We start from the raw sequence: 16,011 nt of genomic DNA on the forward strand, positions 1-16,011 counted from the left end.
CTGCCGTGCACAGGCTGCCACGCACAGCCTGCCGTGCACAGCCTGCCGTGCACAGCCTGACGTGCACAGCCTGCCCTGCACAGCCTGACGTGCACAGCCTGCCCTGCACAGGCTGCCCTGCACAGCCTGCCCTGCACAGCCTGCCCTGCACAGGCTGCCCTGCACAGCCTGACATGCACAGCCTGCCGTGCACAGCCTGCCGTGCACAGCCTGCCCTGCACAGACTCCTGTGCACAGCCTGACATGCACAGCCTCCCGTGCACAGCCTGCCATGCACAGCCTGACATGCACAGCCTGCCATGCACAGGCTGCCCTGCACAGCCTGACGTGCACAGCCTGCTGTGCACAGCCTGCCCTGCACAGCCTGCCCTGCACAGCCTCCTGTGCACAGCCTGCCATGCACAGCCTGCCCTGCACAGCCTGCCGTGCACAGCCTGCCGTGCACAGCCTGCCGTGCACAGCCTCCCGTGCACAGCCTGCCATGCACAAACTACTGTGCACCTCGATGCATCAGCACCCGCAGCCTCTGCAGCCCCTCTGCTCCTGCCTTTAGACACAGCTGGGGGGCCCGGGGCGACTGTGCCCCACACATGCAGCACAAAGGTGCTGCCACACGTGCCAGGATGGCTCCCGCAATGCTTCCCTTGTACCTGTGCCTGCAAGGGGGACGGGAACATCCCCACCAGGCTGCAGGGCTCGGCTTCGTGCTGCTTAGCGGGGGCTCTGCCGGGGCAGGGGGGCACCTGGCAATTCCCCTGCTCCTCGGCCCTCCACGGGGTGCCCTTCAGCATCGGCGTTGCTGCTGAAGAACCAGCCCGGGGTGACGGGCAGAGCTGCACTGCTCCAGGGCTTACAGGTAAGGACAAGCATCGCTTAGGGGCTGGTGGTGCCAATACTGTTGCTGCCCACTCTGCAGAGGATGTCTGGAGAGCTTCACTGCGCTGAGGCTGGCTTTGGCCAAGGACTTGTTGGGCACTGGGTATCTTGYTCAGCTGCCAAATTTCTCAGTAAAGTACCAGAAAGAAAACAGGCAGAAAGCAGAGAAGCTCAGGGGAAATCTCAGCTTCCCCAGGCAGCAGGGGTGAGGTRCAGCTTGCTTGGAGAAGGGTCCTATTTGCTTCCTCCATGCCTCCATGCCCATGAGATCGCAGCTGCATCCCTTGTGCAGTTTTGGCTTGGCACTGAGGTGCTAAACACATCCTCCATGCTCCTCAAGAAGCCTGCACGTAGCTGCGGTCTCCCCACTCCTGCTATGTGATCCTAGCAGCCAGGGTTACACTAATTTGTGTTTAGTTTCCTCTCCAGTGCCGGCACCCCCAATCCTGCAGCTGGAAGAGTGTTGCACCCACAACAACAGTGCCACCTTGTCCTGGAAGCAGCCGCCGCTGTCAACGGTGCAGGTGGAAGGCTACATCCTGGAGCTCGACGACGGCAACGGTGGCCAGTTCAGGGTAGGTGCTCGGAGCACCCACAGAAGCCACTCGTGGTGCYGGCAGAGCTCCTGCCTCGGGACCTGCAGAGCAGACCCATGTTGACGGGCACAGTGCAAGCGTGTGCTCTGTGCTTGGCAATAGCTCATGGGCCTGGGCTCAAGCCCAGATTTCCTTCCCTTCCCACATGTGGGAGGCTCCTAAGAGGTTGCTGAAGGGTGAGCCAGCTACATTAGCCTGTGGGGAGGCCTCAGGCAGTGCCCCAYACTTCAGGAGGTGCCCCCTTTTCTGGACAGCCCTCATGCAGTATCTGCCCCTGTTCRTCCTCCCATCCCATCTTAGCTGCTCGCAGCCTCATGACTGACATTGGTAGAGTTGTCCTGTGGTCCATCCCAAGGGCCCTTGGCACGAGCTCCTGAGAGCTCAGTGAGGGCTTGGGGCTCTCTCGGCTCAGGCAGCTCCGCATCCGTATCCGTAGCTGGAATGCTTTGCAGGGAGAGGTGCTGCTTGCAGTGAGAAGGAGGCTCCAGCAGTGCAGATCACCAGCCAGGAAGGTCTTCTTGTGGGGCCACAGCTCTCCAAGCCCCAGGCTGATGCCAAGTGACTCAGTGCTGCAGTGAAACACCCGAACTGAGAACCCTGGCGTATCCACCTTTCGCTCCCCATCATTCCTGAGTGCAGGATTGACCTGCGCTGAGTGTTGCTTCTTGTACCAGGAGCCTCATGTGAGCACTGAGCCCTCCAGCTTTTGCTGGGAACAGAGGACACTGTCACCTCGTTGCCTGAGGGACGCTAATGTGGATGTTGCCCTGCCAYGAAGTGACCAAAGAGTCCCCAGCTCTTGCAGGTCCTTCCCTGCGCAGTGCCACGAGGCATGTGGCTGCTGGGGTGCTCAGGGAAGCTGATGGGGCCAGCAAGCTGCACGCTGCTTTTTGGGACGAGGTTATCTGGGGAGGGAGCATTTCTGTTAAGTGCCTTCCCGGTGGCCCACGTTATTTGCAAATGCAAAGAAGACATTTAAAGTCATTTAAAGTTGCTAAGTATTTCGTGCGAGGTGTGCTAATCCCCTGGAAGACTCGGAGTGTGCCAGCTGCCAGCAAGCGGAGGTGCTTAAGGCCTGGGGGCTTTTCAGTTGCTGTAATTACACAATTAAGGTCTGATTCTTCTCGGATCCGACATGCTGATAATTATCCTGGCGTGTTCACATCCACTGAGAGCAGGCACAAGAACCAACACCTCACATTGCCTCAATGCAGCCAAGAGAAACTCGCTTGGGCGGGCGCCAGAACCAGACTGAGGCTGAGAAGAGGTGCCTGGGGCGGGTTTGGGTGGGATGCAGGAGCAGGGTGGGATGCAGGAGCAGGGTGGGATGCAGGGGCTCACGGCGCGTCGCTCTGCTTTGCCTTGCAGGAGGTGTACGTGGGCAAGGAGACCATGTGCACCGTGGACGGGCTGCACTTCAACAGCACCTACAGCGCCCGCGTCAAGGCCTTCAACAAGACGGGCGTCAGCCCCTACAGCAAGACCCTGGTGCTGCAGACCTCCGAGGGTAAGGCACTGCGCCCGGCGCCGCGCTCGCGTGCGGGGGGCCACGCGGCACCCCCAGCTTTGCCCTGCACCCGAGGGAGCCGCTCTGCTGCCCCTCTCCTGCCCGAGCAATCACAGCAGCGATGCCAGCGCCGAGGGGAAGGGCGCAGGTTATGCCAGGAGCCGTGAACAGTGTCAGCGTTTCCCTCTCTCGCCCCTTTTCTTGGCAGAAAACGTGTGGGGAGGAGCCAGCTGGGTGCAGTGAGAGGTGTTGGAGATGCGGTTCCAGCAGGGTTTTACAAGAGATTTACACTGACTTAYATTACGTGCGGGGGAAGCTCAGGCCTCTCTGCTAATTCCCTTTAAAAATAAATAAATAAACAGAACGGCTGACAGCAAATCCCCTCATTTACCGAGGGTCATCGGCTGCACACTGTGTGCAGCTGCGCTACGACGTAGCCGTACGGTGTCTCCTTAAGCCCTCGGATCGGGTGAGAGAGATCAGAGGGACTGTGGAAGCACGTGGACGGCAGGGTGTGCCAGCCTTGTCAGCAGAGCCGATTGCTCCTCTGCCAGCAGGTGCTCGGTTAGAATGCCAACCAACCTGTTACAGGCCGCGGGGCAGTCTCCCTGCCCGGCTTTAAGTGCATTTGTCACATCAGATGCTTAATCCATCGTGGCAAATTGGCTTGATTCTGACACGCAGGTYGAGAGTGGTGAGGCTGGTACAGAGCAGTGAGGCGGGAAGCAGAGGGGAATTCAGCTGTGGAAAGGGGAATCATCCCCACCACAGCACATCCCCACCACAGCCCCCCATTAAAGTTATTATCAGGAGAAGAATCCTTTCCCAGGCATTCCCCACATCTACAGGAATTATTTTTTTCCATAAATTCCAGACTAAAATCTCTCTGTTTTCTAAACCACGTCAACATTTTGTTGGATTCCAGCATARTAAGACCTGGCTTGTAAAGCCAAGGCTCAGAAATGACTCTCGAGCGACATCGTGCTCCTTCAGCCCAGAGCTCTTGCCAGCAGATACAGGTTGGGGTCAGAAGAGAGTGAACAGGATTCGTGAGGCTTTTGGTAGGGCAGAAAGCAGGTGAGTTCCTGCTTGCTGTAGAGCAGCTTTGGTGGCTTTGAGAAAGGAGAAAACAATGGGTTCTCTGTTGAAAACTCAGGCCACGGAGACCGTATGAAACCCAGGTGGGAGCTGGGTGAGGCTTTGCAAAGCTGAGCACCAGCTTCAAGGCAGCCCTGAAGTTCCAGAAGCCGGACAGCCCAAGCCCRGGCTGCTCCGGGATGGCCAGGGCAGCTGCCCAAGCCTGAAGGTCAGCACTTCTCCCAAACGTCACTCCCTGGCTCTGCAGGAGATAACAGAGCTTTTGTTTCTCTTCTGATTTGTGCCTCATAAGCTGCATTTGAGACACAGCTTCCTAGTCAAAAYTGGCAAGGTTTTAAATAGTCCAAACCAGGCCTTGGCAGGGGTTCCCTGTGTGTTCCAGCTCTGCCTTGCTCTCGCTAGATGTTTTCACTGTCATTCCAAGCCCACCTCTCGTGCAGTTCCCAAGTATGTATTGAAGCACCCCATGAGATGATGTCCCATGAAGCACCCCATGAGATGAGATGGACCCAGCAGCCTGGATTGCCCTCGGAGCCATGTGTATGAGCTGGGCCAGGAAACAGACTTCCCACAACAAAACTTATTCCTTCATGCATTGAACAAAAGGTTGCTGCACTCAGTGTTTTCACTGAGTGGGCTTTTACAGTTGTTATTGCAGCATGGAAAAAAAAAAGAAAGTCAAATAAACCAGAGGCATTTTCAGCTCTCGGAGGCAGGCAGAGCTTTCTGCACCCAAAGTGCAGTCAATGACATCCGTGTGCAGCTTCTGGGTATCCGAGGGACCTGCTGAATGGAGCTGCCTTGCACATCACTCTCTGGTCAGGCTTTTATTTTTGGAATATATAGCAGCATTAGGTCTTAAGTGCACTGTGTTCAGCAGCACTACAGCACTCTACAGCTTGCTGCAAAGTGCTTGTGTAAGAGAGGAGGAGGGGATGAAACAAGAGGAAGACTCAATACCAAGAGAATATCCTTCTAAACTTGACCGTCCCTTTGTGAGCAGCTATGAGAAATTCTGTGTATTTTTAAGAGCTGGCCTCCAGTCCTAGCACACGAAATCCCCATCCAGCCTCTGTGGAAGTTAACTGGGATCTTTCGTTTGCCTCCTGTGAGGAGTGAAATGCACTGTAGAGCATGGAGGACCGTGAAGCATCTCACAAGTCCTCAGCATCTGAGAGCAGGGATTGGAAAAATGCAAAATTGTATCCTGGGGACTTCAGGCTTTTCTCCATAGTCCTCCCCAGCTGAGCAGCCAGGCAGCCTGGGGCTGTCCCTAGAGAGGTCATCTGCCGAGCACCATCCCAGCCTGCAGCAGAGCAGCTATCTTCCTGCTCGTCACACAGGAAACTGCATTTTCCAGGTGAGGAGATCACAGTTCACTCCCGAAGCAGATGCTTGGTGCCACCAGCAGGGCAAGGGGCGAGATGGCTGCCGGCAGGGAGAAGGGCTTTGCCAGCGAGCCGGTCCCACCTGCTGCGCTCTCTGCAGCTCTAGGCTTCCCCAAGATGAAGATCTTCATCATCTGCCCGTCCAAATGGCATTAAGAGCCCACGGTGATGGCCCTTACCTATTGCTTGTCATCTCCTTGGCAGATGTCATATTATTTTCAGTCCCAAGGCACCAGCAGCTGGTGACAACACTGCGTGGCTGCCCTCGTCCCCAGGAGACCTCAGGTCTCTTGTCTCTTCTCCCCTAGACTCGACAGCCCCATCTCTCTTGGTCTTTCTTCATCTGCCAGGTTTCCCAGCCTCTGGCCAGTCTCATGCTGCCTTTGGACGCAGTCCCGAGCACTGTTCCTGGCAGCACTTCTCTGGCTTCCTTCTCCCCAGAGCGGAGCCTCCTTGGTGCTTGTTTGGCCGCAGCGAGGGCAGCCCGAGAGGTCTGGCTGAAAGCCCTGGCCCCGTCAGGCTGCTCACACTGAGATGCCAACAGCCGCTTCCAGGAGATTCCCACTTGCCCAACACAAGCCCACCAAGAACCAGCAGCAGAGATGCGGGTGAAAAGCAGGAAAGCAGCAGCTGGGGAAGGAGCAGCTGCTGGCACTCCCCAGATCCTGCGTTTTGGAACAGATGATCCCCAGGATCTTGAAGGTCCCACTTGGACCCTCTCTGCGAGTGGATGGTCTCCAGGCTCAGCAGCTCTTGGGACGGGCCCTCAAAGCCTTTCTCTAAGCAGGCAGAGCATGGTCAGCAGCAGATTGCAAGCATCATGCCACAGAGCCTGGCTGTTGAAGCCAGAGGACACTCTGGCTACAGTGTTGTCTGGGTGTGAGGTAGGAGCTTGGAGTCCCTCATCATTCCCTCAGCCACTCCGGCTCTCCAGCTCTGAGCATGGCTGCAGAGTTTGGGGGTTTTGGCTTCTTGTTTTCAGGTGCTGCCTTTGGTGAGATACAAACCTGAGAGTTCTGGGAGCAAAGAAAAACAGAGGGACACCTGGATTCTCACAGTGTGTCCCTGCTGGCGCCTCTCTCAAGTTCCTAAGCTTCTGCCAACCTCTCAAAACCAGCTGTTTCTGCCAGCCGCCTGGGATGGAGATGCTTGGGCACCACAGTTTGAGAGGCCTTCTGCAGACTGGTCAAGCACCAGAAGCTTTTCTCTTCTTCCAGGGTCCTTCCCAAGCTGTGAAATACCCAATCTGTCACCCAGGGCTCATCTTAGTCACCTAGAGCTGTGGAGTGACCTTCAACAGCAACCAGGCTTGTTCACCACCACGAGCTGGAAAGGGCTGAACGACACAAGGGAAAATTACATTGCAGAGAGCAATAGGAACACAAGGGTCATCCTGCTGGCCCGGACCAGGGGGTCTGTTGAGCCCACTGACCTCACTCAGCTGAGCAGATGGAGCAGGAGACACCAGTTAGGGTCTGCTCCTCTCACTTGATGTTAGAGGGCACATCCCTACCCAGGCCAGCACTCTGCTTGGTGACCTGCTGTGCAGCAGAGTTTCAAACCCATTCCTGAACCCGCTGATACTCCTTGCATCCACAGCCTCCTGCAGCAGTAAGGTCCAGAGTTACAACCCACTGTGCAAAGAGAGATTTTCCTTTATGTGATTAAACATGATTTTCCGCTCAAGTCCATGATTACAGCTAAGACAGGAAGGCTGGGAATATAGTGCCTGGGAGCTTATCTGATTTTCCTGTGTGGAAGATGGTGGATTCTGCATTTTCATGATAAAACACAACTTGACAAAGGCTAGAGACGGAATTCCGGAGGGAGCTGTGACATGGGGGACGTTCGATGACCCAGGAGGTTCCCTCTAGTCTGATGTTTTGCTGTGACTCACATGGGTTAAATTCTCATTGTAAGGCTCAGATGTGTTTTAACAGGTACAAAGAGATACCAGGAACACAACATCCTGAACAGCCTTTGAGGAAGGTGGGTGCTTGGTGGTGCGTAGGGTAATGCCATTTAGCACAGTCCTGCAACACACCCGGGCAGAATGACCAGCTCGCTGGCCAAATCCGCGTCCAGCCTTTATGCCGATATGTTGTGCACAAAGAAGGTACGAGGCTTTTATTAAAGAAAAATGGGAAGCATGTATGGTAACCTGTGCATTTTTTTAGGTGCGTTTCAATACCGTGAAGAGTCGCCAGGCTTGTGTTAAGGAAAAGCCTTTTGGATTTGTTTCTGGATATTGTGGAAGCTGCAAATGTGTTTGTTTGCTGACAGTGTCACGGGCCAGGCCCGCGCGAGCCCCCTTCTGATCTCTAGTTTGCCTTGATCTTACGTTTAGACACGCAGCCAGAAGAGCAGAGCCTCCCTTTCCCAGTGCCTTTGGAAAGATTGCAGCTCCGTAGGATGAGTCCTTTCTCCTCCACCCTTAACCTGCAACCCAGCTTTCCGGGGAGATCCTACTTTGAGCTAAGATCTTCGGCCCACCAGCTGAGCTTGCACTCTTCCTTACAGTCCCTGAATTCAGCCGGTGAGCGGAGCCCCTTGGGCGCTTCCTCTTGGTCCGTGCTTCCCGGCATCTCCGGAGTATCTGTGTGTTCTGTCGCGTTGTTTGTTTTCCCCATGGCACGCGGGTGGCGGCGGCACCTCGTTGTGTGTGTCGGTGGCTGCTCCTGCCGCCGGCGGGGCAGCTCCGTGCCGTGTTCGTCTGTGTGCACCAGCACGGGAGAGGGGTGACCGGCCGCCCCTTGCGGCAGCGCTCTTCTTTCCAGCGCCACATCCTTATTGGCATTTTGGCACCAGCGCTGCCATGGCCCAAACTATTTTGCCCGTCCCGCCAGCAGAGCAGATTCCCCATCCGGAGGCGCTGCTGATCCTGTGTTTAGACGCAGTCGGACGTGCAGCCCCGACCTGGGAGAAACGCGGGGGACGTTCTGGCCGTTGGCTCTCCCTGCGCAGCCTCTGCCGTGCGCTTCTGCTCTGTGAAACGAGCTCGCCCAATTAAAGCTAGACCCAGCAGAGAGAAGCAAGCCTAGCAAGGTCTGACCTAAGACTGTAAGCCTCCCGAGCACAGGCCTGCTGCCCCTTGAGACGCCGGGGACGCAGGCTGCCGTCGCCGCAGCTTCGAGCTCGGCTCGTGGAGCAGCACCCACGGGCGCAGCGGAAGCCGCTCCGGCCACCCCGTATCCATCGGGAAGCGACGCTGGGCTTTGCTGGCCTCAGGGCGCCCAGGCGGGACGTGGGCAGCGCCCGCAGAGCCAGCGACCCCGCGGGGCAGCCGGCGACGGAGCGCCGGGCCCGGCACGTCGCGCGGAGCTGCTCTTTTCTAACCAGCCTTTGCGCAYCTTCTGCCGCTAACGATCCTGGGCCCTGATTCTTCCGCCACGCTGGATTTACACCACTCCATGGGCGCAATGGAGTGACGCGCGCCTCGCTCTGGTGTAAGCCCAGGAAGAATGGGGGTCCCCGATTTCTTTCCATGCCATGTAACCCGGAATGAGGAATGCCGCAGCATGAGCATTGCCAGAATAACCGGGGGCGCTGCCCTCCGTCAGCAACTTCCTTTTCYCTGTGCTTTCCATGTTCTCTCTCATTGTGCCGCTGTGCGCTGATGGCTTGAACTCTGTTTCGTCCCCGGACGTCGCCTCCCTTGTTCGCAGTGTCCGAGCCGCCTGCGCCGCTCCGAGCAGTGCCCGTGTGCGGAGCGTGTCCCTGGGCGGCTCCCGCGCCTGCCCACCCCTCCGTGCCGCTCGACAGCCCCGGCGAAGCACCAAGGCCTTGGAAACCGCTCCTTGACAAGGGGCCTATTCATTAAAACGGCCTCCGCAAACCCCACACGCAGGGGGTTTCTGACCCATTAGACACAATCACCAAATTAGACAGGAGCTCTTTAAAGAGCAGCATCCTCTGCAGGTGCCCTGGCCGGGTCTTCCGTGCAGGGCCAGCGTGGGCTTCATGCCCCGTCCCCTCCTGCAAGGACGAGCTCTGGCAAGTGGCCCTGGCTGCGGTTGGTGCTGCCGGGAGGCGTTTGCAGGCGCAGCCGGGATATGGAGCAGTCCCGGGATGAGGACCGGACCCCGGTGCATCCTGCAGCCACACGGCCCTGCAGTTCCTGCCGGGGGCTTGGAGGGACCCTGGGCAGGGCTCGTCCTGSTGGAGAGCCTGGGCAGCCTAATTAAGTGTAAGGTTAATTTACAACACTGATAACCCCGGAAAACCCGCGCAGCCCCCAGCCCGGCTGCTTCCCTCCTCTTGCCCAGACCCCTGGCGCTGCAGGGAGGCTGCCCTGGATAACCAGGTGGTCCCCAGCCCACACGAGACACCGGTGGCTACTCCATTTGGTGCATCCCTTTGCCTTTATTCTCTAAATCTAGAGAATAGCTACCAAGTAGCCAAAATACTGTGGCATAGCTAAGAGTTGCTGCCTCTTTCCTGGAGGAAACTCCAATCCCGAGCTTAGAGCAATCCAATTTCGTGCTCTGGAGGGCTCTAGCCGTGCCTGGCCATGAAAGACGGATATTTCAAGCAGCCCACCAGTCAGCACCTCAAGTCAAGGGCCGTATTTGCAGCTCCTCGGCCCTTAGGGAATGAGGCCTGCGGTGGCGCCGGGTGCTTCGCCGGCGGCTGGGTGCCCAGGAGCGGGTTTCAGGAGCACGGGTGTCCTTTCTTAGCTTTGATGTGTGAAATGTAGTATCTCTTTGTAGGATGCACTTTTGACACACAAGCAACGCCTTACTCTCAATTAGGCAAGTATATTTATTATGATTTAGTGGCCCCTACTCCTATGTTGTTCTTTTTATTGCATCTTTCCCTTGGCGATCCCCTGCACATGTCCCAATGCCGGGCCCTCCAGGACGCCACTGCGGTGGCTGTGTCATTCCCTGGGTCATTCCCCTTGTCCCCTTTGCGCTTCCTAAGAGAAGCCTGAAGTCAGTGCCGTGGAAAAGCCCCCGTAATTAGGAGCGGGCCCTTCCACGCCGCGCAGTGGGTACCCGGTTCACTCAGGGCACTTGGGCATTTGCCAGGCGCCCGGTGGGTGACGGGGCTCCCTGCAGCTCCGGGGAGCACCCCTGGTAGATGCATTTCTGCAGCCCAGGCCCCCGATCAGTCGATTATCGGGACTGATAATCCTGATAATCGGGAGCCGAGACCTGCATTTCCCCCAGCCGTCCCCRGCAGCCTGCAAACCAGGCCTGCTCATTCCCGTGCCTTGGATAGCGCATCCCGCTGTGGCCACAGGCTGCTCCCCAGATGGGAAACCCCTCCTCAGATGTCTGCAAAATGCCCAAAGACCCAAGCGCCCGCCGGAGAAGCGGGCAGCAAACCCACCTCCCCTTCCTTTTCCTGAATGCCGACTTGACCGCCTGTTTTCTCCCCCGCACGCCTTTCGCTGGAATGACAACAGTTGACATTAAAAAGATGGTGGCAGGTACGGAAGCCCTTCCCGCGCGTCCCGAGCGCGCCGGTGCATGCGAGCCGTGTTGTGAGGCGGGCCGAGGGAGCGAGCCGTGCGTCTCACCGGTGTTCCTGTTTTCCAAGGCGTGTTTCCCCTGGCAGGCATGAGCGCCTTGGGTGCCAGTGCCACATTGGCCGCTGGATTTCACTGGATTGGCCATTGGATTTCACTGGCCACTGGAGGAAACCACCCGGGGAAGTCGGATGGTGCCTTGTGGAGCCCCGTGCCTCTGTGTCCGGAGCAGGGCCCGGTGCCTGTCCCGTTGGCAGTAACCGCATCCCATGGACTAGAGCCAGCAGCTGTGTGGGGCCRCCAGGCTGCAGGAGCCTTTCCCGGGCTTCCCAGGAGCCGGAGCCAGTGTTCCCATGACTGGAGCTGTGCATTACGAGTGGCCGGTTGCTCCCTAGGGAGCTTCCTGGGCGTTGCATCCCRGCTCCGTAAACGCAGAGCGGTGCCRGAGCTGCGAGCCCTGCAGCGCCCCGACGCCGTCCTCCCGCTCGTCCTCAGCCCCCTTCCCACACCGGCCCCCAGGAGCCCTGTGCCCCGTGCTCCAAGTATCCCTGCTCCAGGTATTCCTGCTCCAGGGATCCCTGCGTGTGCAGGGGGTTGGACTAGATGAGCTCTAGAGGTCCCTTCCAACCTCAACCCCTCTGAGATTTTGTGAGTCAGCCTTAATACTGACACTGCGCGGGCACCTGGAGGGCTGAGCCTCCTCCCGATGGGACCAAATTCCAGGAGTTGTAAGGATCACAGAGCTCAGCTGAGACGGACGTGCGGSAAGGGACGGCGGGTGCCAAGTCCCTGCGTGCACAGAGGGCAGGCGGCAGCGCCAGGGGCGCTCGGCAGGACCGGAGCCTCCGGCACCCACCCCTGATCCCGGCCAGAGCCTCCCGTGATCCCGGCTGGAGCTTCCCGCGATCCCGGCGGGTGTCCCTGTCCCCGGAGCAGCAGCGGTGGCTGCGGCCGGGCCCTGCATGGAGCCCGCGCCGCTGCTGCTGGTCGCGCCGGTGCTAACCCGCTCTCACTTGTGTGTTCCAGTTGCTTGGTTCTCCTTCGATCCTTCCTCTGCGCACGCCGACATCATCTTTTCCAATGACAACCTGACTGTCACCTGCAACAGCTATGACGACAGGGTTGTGCTGGGGAAAACGGGCTTTTCCAAGGGGCTCCACTACTGGGAGCTGTCGATCGATCGTTACGATAACCACCCTGACCCGGCCTTCGGCGTGGCGCGCATTGACGTGCTCAAGGATGCCATGCTGGGCAAGGATGACAAGGCCTGGGCCATGTACGTGGACAACAACCGGAGCTGGTTCATGCACAACAACTCGCACACCAACAGGTGGGTCCCCTGYGCTGGGTGCTGTCCCGGAGAGGCGGCTCCGCGCGGCCTCCCGTTGCTCGGACCCCTCGTGGCAGCAGCCACGGGACACGGGACAGGCCCTGCGTGGCCGTGAGCGGCTCCCGCTCCTGCGTCCCGGCACGCGGGGTTGTTCCCGTGCTGGCTCCGCGTGCATGGATGCRAAATGGGAGCAGCTGGAGCGTGTGCGGGAGAAACGTGCTCTGCGTTTGTGAGGAAATGCCGAGCGAGCGGGGCCTGTTGAGCCTGGAGGAGAGAAGGGGGAGAGGGATCTGATCAACATGGACAAACACCTGAGGGGAGGATGGAGGGAGGAAGGGGCCAAACTCTTCTGGGTGGTGGCCAGTGSCAGGACAAGGGGCAGTGGGGACAAGGTGAAGCCCAGGCAGCTCCRTGTGGCCGTGAGGAAGAACTTGTTTGGTGTGAGGGTGCCCGAGCCCTGGCCCAGGCTGCCCAGGGAGGCTGCGGAGGCTCCTGCTCTGCAGATCTTCCCAAGGCGCCTGGATGCGCCCGSGTGCCCCGTGCTCTGGGTGTCCCTGCKGGAGCAGGGGCTGCGCTGGGGGATCCCTGGGGGTCCCTTCCAACCTCAGCCATSYTGTGATCTATCCTTGTGCCGCTGCTAGTTCTCRCCTTCCCCATGGGCCAGTGGGTCTGAGGGCTTTGAAGCCCGTGGTCACTTGGGTATTGACCTTCTTCAGGTGCAGGAGCAGGTTTACAGCTCCTCTCCCTGCCCATTTTGTCATCCTTCATGTCCCCAGCTCATCACGAAGGTATCTGCAGAGCCAGGGGGACTAAACTCATCTAAACTCATCCTGGAGATGCAGGAGCATCTTGCACAAAATGCTGGCCACCCCAGGGCCGGCTGTGCTGGGTTTGGGTCATACTTGGGCTCCTATGTAACGTGTGAAGTTCAGCGTTGTAAACCTTTAAGAGGAGGTGCCTGTGTCAGAGGGATGCTTTGGGGGACAGCAGAGCCCCCGTGTTAGACCCGGAGCTACTCACCCAGAGGTTCCTGTTGGAGAGACCCTGGCTTCGCTGCTCTCCATGCGGGGATTCCTACTCCCTTCTCCACCAGACAGGCTCCCRCAGACTCCTCTTCCACCTGCAGTTTTGCAGTGATGGAGGAGCCCATGGATTGAGCCCATCGTCTCCTGCACAGCTCAGCCGAGCAGGGGGGACCCGTGAGCGCTGCCCTGGAGCACGRGCAGCCCGAGACGCGCAGGGGCTGCAGCGCGGCCGCTGCCTCCCCACGTGTCCATCCTGTGCAGGCTGCGTGTGCCGGGCACAGGGCTGCGGTAGCTGCAGATCCGTCCGTGCCCTGGCAGGGTGGTGGGACGGGTGTGAGGCCACGGAGATGCCCTCATTTTCTTCTCGCCCCTGCAGAACCGAGGGYGGGATAACGAAAGGCGCCACGGTGGGAGTGCTGCTCGATCTCACCAGGAGAACCCTGACCTTCTCCATCAACGAGGACCAGCAAGGGCCCGTGGCCTTTGAGAACCTGGAGGGCCTCTTCTTCCCCGCCGTGAGCCTCAACAGGAACGTGCAGGTGGGTGCTCGGGCACACGGGGAGGAAGGGCCGGTGCCACCTCCGCGGCTGCTGCCCCTGGGGCAGCCGTGCTGGAAACGGGCATCGCGAAGCCGGCCCTGCGCCCCGGCTCATGGGCCCGTTGCAAACCCGCCTCGCTCTGCYTTTAGTGCCTGTGTGCTCATTCGGGACAGCGAAAATGTCCTGCCCCTTGACGGGTTTAATTTCTACCGCCATTCTTGGTATCACCTGAAGAGAGGAGCGTGTTTATAGAGCCCCTCTGCTCTGTGACAGCCCCATAGCAAGAGAGTGCCCCAAATTCCCAGGGAACAGGGACATCCTATGGGAGGCTGAGAACAGCCAAGAAAGACGGTTCTCTCATTAACCTTTAGAGGTATAAGAGTAATTAAAATGACTTTAAATCAGATGGGGAAAMCCAGTGTATTTTGGGAGGGTTTTCTGCGCGTTGGGTGCAAGGGGGTGCCGCTAACCCGGCTGTCGCTGCAGGTGACGCTGCACACGGGGCTGCCCGTGCCCGAGTTCTACACGTCCCGCTCGGCGGTGCCGTAGGGAGCGGGGCYGCCGCCTCCCCCGGACATTCCCAGCGTCGGGAAGCGCCGCGCCGAGGAGCTGCGAGACCTGCGCTCGGCCTGGCTGGAGAGCGGGGGGAAGCAGAAGGGAAAGCAGCAGCTTTGGGCTCCTGGCCGCCCCGCCGGGCGCCCGCAGCCCCGCCAGCGCCGTCCTGTGTGTGTCCGCTTCGCCGTTTAGCTCTTTTGGCTGATGAAGTACCTAGGTAGCCTGAGATATTGCTCTGTGTCCGCTTTTAGGTTCGGTTTTATTTATTTGGGGTTTTTTTTCGGGGGGGGGGTGCAGTTTGGGTTTGAGGAGAGCGCCGGGTCCCTCGGTGCAGCCCCTTCCCTCCCCGCCGCCCGCTCGCCAGCAGCCGCCGCCGTGGATGTGGCTCCCGGGCGAGTCCGGGGCACCCATCGCCGTCGCCGTGTGCTCGGCGGGACGAGCTCCCCACGCTCGGTCCTGCCCTGCGACCCCAGCGCTGCCCATGGGGACCGGGCGCTCCCGGCCCCTCGCGCCCGGCTCCCCGGCTGCCCATCGCCGCAGCCGTGCGCCGCGGGGCCGTGCAGATTAGCGTTTATTTTTTTAGAGTTGCCGTATATCTATATTGAAAAACAAACAAACAAACAAAAAATCTAGCCTTAACTACTACCTGATAGTGTCCTTTTTTTCCCGGGACGCGAGGGAGCCGCCCGGGCCGGCGCGGGCTGCATGCGCGTGCCCCTCGCTTTGCTTCGCCCTCGTGTCTCGCCCGGCCGCGCTCCCGGAGCCGAGGGGACGAGCCTGGTGCGAGCGCCCGTCCTGCCCCGTGCCCGAGCGGCCCCGGCCGGCCCCCCTGCTCCAGCGCCGAGTTTACCTAATTTATTGAATGGGTGCTATGTGGTCCGTGGCCGCGGGCCGGGCTCGCGGCGCCGCGTTGCGGGACGACGCCGGCAGCTCCGCGGAGCCGCCGCAGCGGCCGCCTCGCTCGGGACTCGTTTCTCAGCCCTCCTTCCAGTCCTCGATGATGTTCATGGTGCTTATTAGACCCCTAGTGACTTGTAACCCGTCGTCCCACTGTAGCGCCGGGACAGCTGCGCGCGGCCGCTCTACTACACCCAGTGTCATGTTCGCTGTTCCAATAAAGGACTTTTACAAGAGGGTGGCCGGGCTCTGCCGAGCGTCTCTGCACCTCTGTGGGGTCCCGGGGACGGGGAGGAGATACCGGCCAGCTGCGGGGCGGGAGGGAAACGCACCCCTGGGCTGGCCGAGGAGGTTTGCAAGCGCCCCAGGCCAGGCCGCTGAGCTCATTATGGGATTGAGTCCAGGGCTAAAGCAAAACGCCGCTGCAGGGAGCGTGTGCATTAATTGCATTAATGGCTCCGGCTGCTGCTCGTCCTTTTCCCGAGGGGCAGCCTTTGGGACATGCATGCGGGAAGTCRTCTCCCGCGCTCCCGGACACGCAGCGGCAGGCTGGCTGCGGGGTGATGCCTCCATCCGGGACACCGGCCGGCTCAGGACGGGCCTGCGCGCTGCTCCAGGGGGGATGTAGCCGCTCCGAGACCCTTACAGCGGTGTCGCTCCTCTGTTTAACGGTGCAGCCACCGGCTGCCGGTCGCCTCCCTGCAGCGTCGCGCTCGGGGAGCCGCTG

General features: G+C 59.4%; 1 protein-coding gene across 3 annotated transcripts in view; it reads left to right on the top strand.

Moving 5' to 3' along the window:
• Nucleotides 1–14,500, top strand: part of TRIM9 (tripartite motif containing 9) — a 37,585-nt gene extending 23,085 nt beyond the window's left edge. The window contains exons 6-13 of one of the 3 annotated variants that reach the window (XM_026051531.1): nucleotides 1,294–1,451; nucleotides 2,841–2,979; nucleotides 7,813–8,001; nucleotides 10,175–10,216; nucleotides 10,876–10,899; nucleotides 11,965–12,268; nucleotides 13,670–13,832; nucleotides 14,319–14,500. In XM_026051531.1, coding sequence (XP_025907316.1) covers nucleotides 1,294–1,451; nucleotides 2,841–2,979; nucleotides 7,813–8,001; nucleotides 10,175–10,216; nucleotides 10,876–10,899; nucleotides 11,965–12,268; nucleotides 13,670–13,832; nucleotides 14,319–14,381 — 1,082 coding nt within the window. In that variant the 3' untranslated portion in view covers nucleotides 14,382–14,500. The remainder of the gene's footprint in view (nucleotides 1–1,293; nucleotides 1,452–2,840; nucleotides 2,980–7,812; nucleotides 8,002–10,174; nucleotides 10,217–10,875; nucleotides 10,900–11,964; nucleotides 12,269–13,669; nucleotides 13,833–14,318) is intronic. The other 2 variants (XM_026051532.1, XM_026051533.1) reach the window with 2 other exon arrangements.
• The last annotated feature ends 1,511 nt before the right edge of the window (nucleotides 14,501–16,011 follow it).

This window comes from Nothoprocta perdicaria, unplaced genomic scaffold (genome assembly GCF_003342845.1).
Source record: "Nothoprocta perdicaria isolate Ctin4 unplaced genomic scaffold, notPer1 scaffold_76, whole genome shotgun sequence".
NCBI lineage: Eukaryota > Metazoa > Chordata > Aves > Tinamiformes > Tinamidae > Nothoprocta > Nothoprocta perdicaria.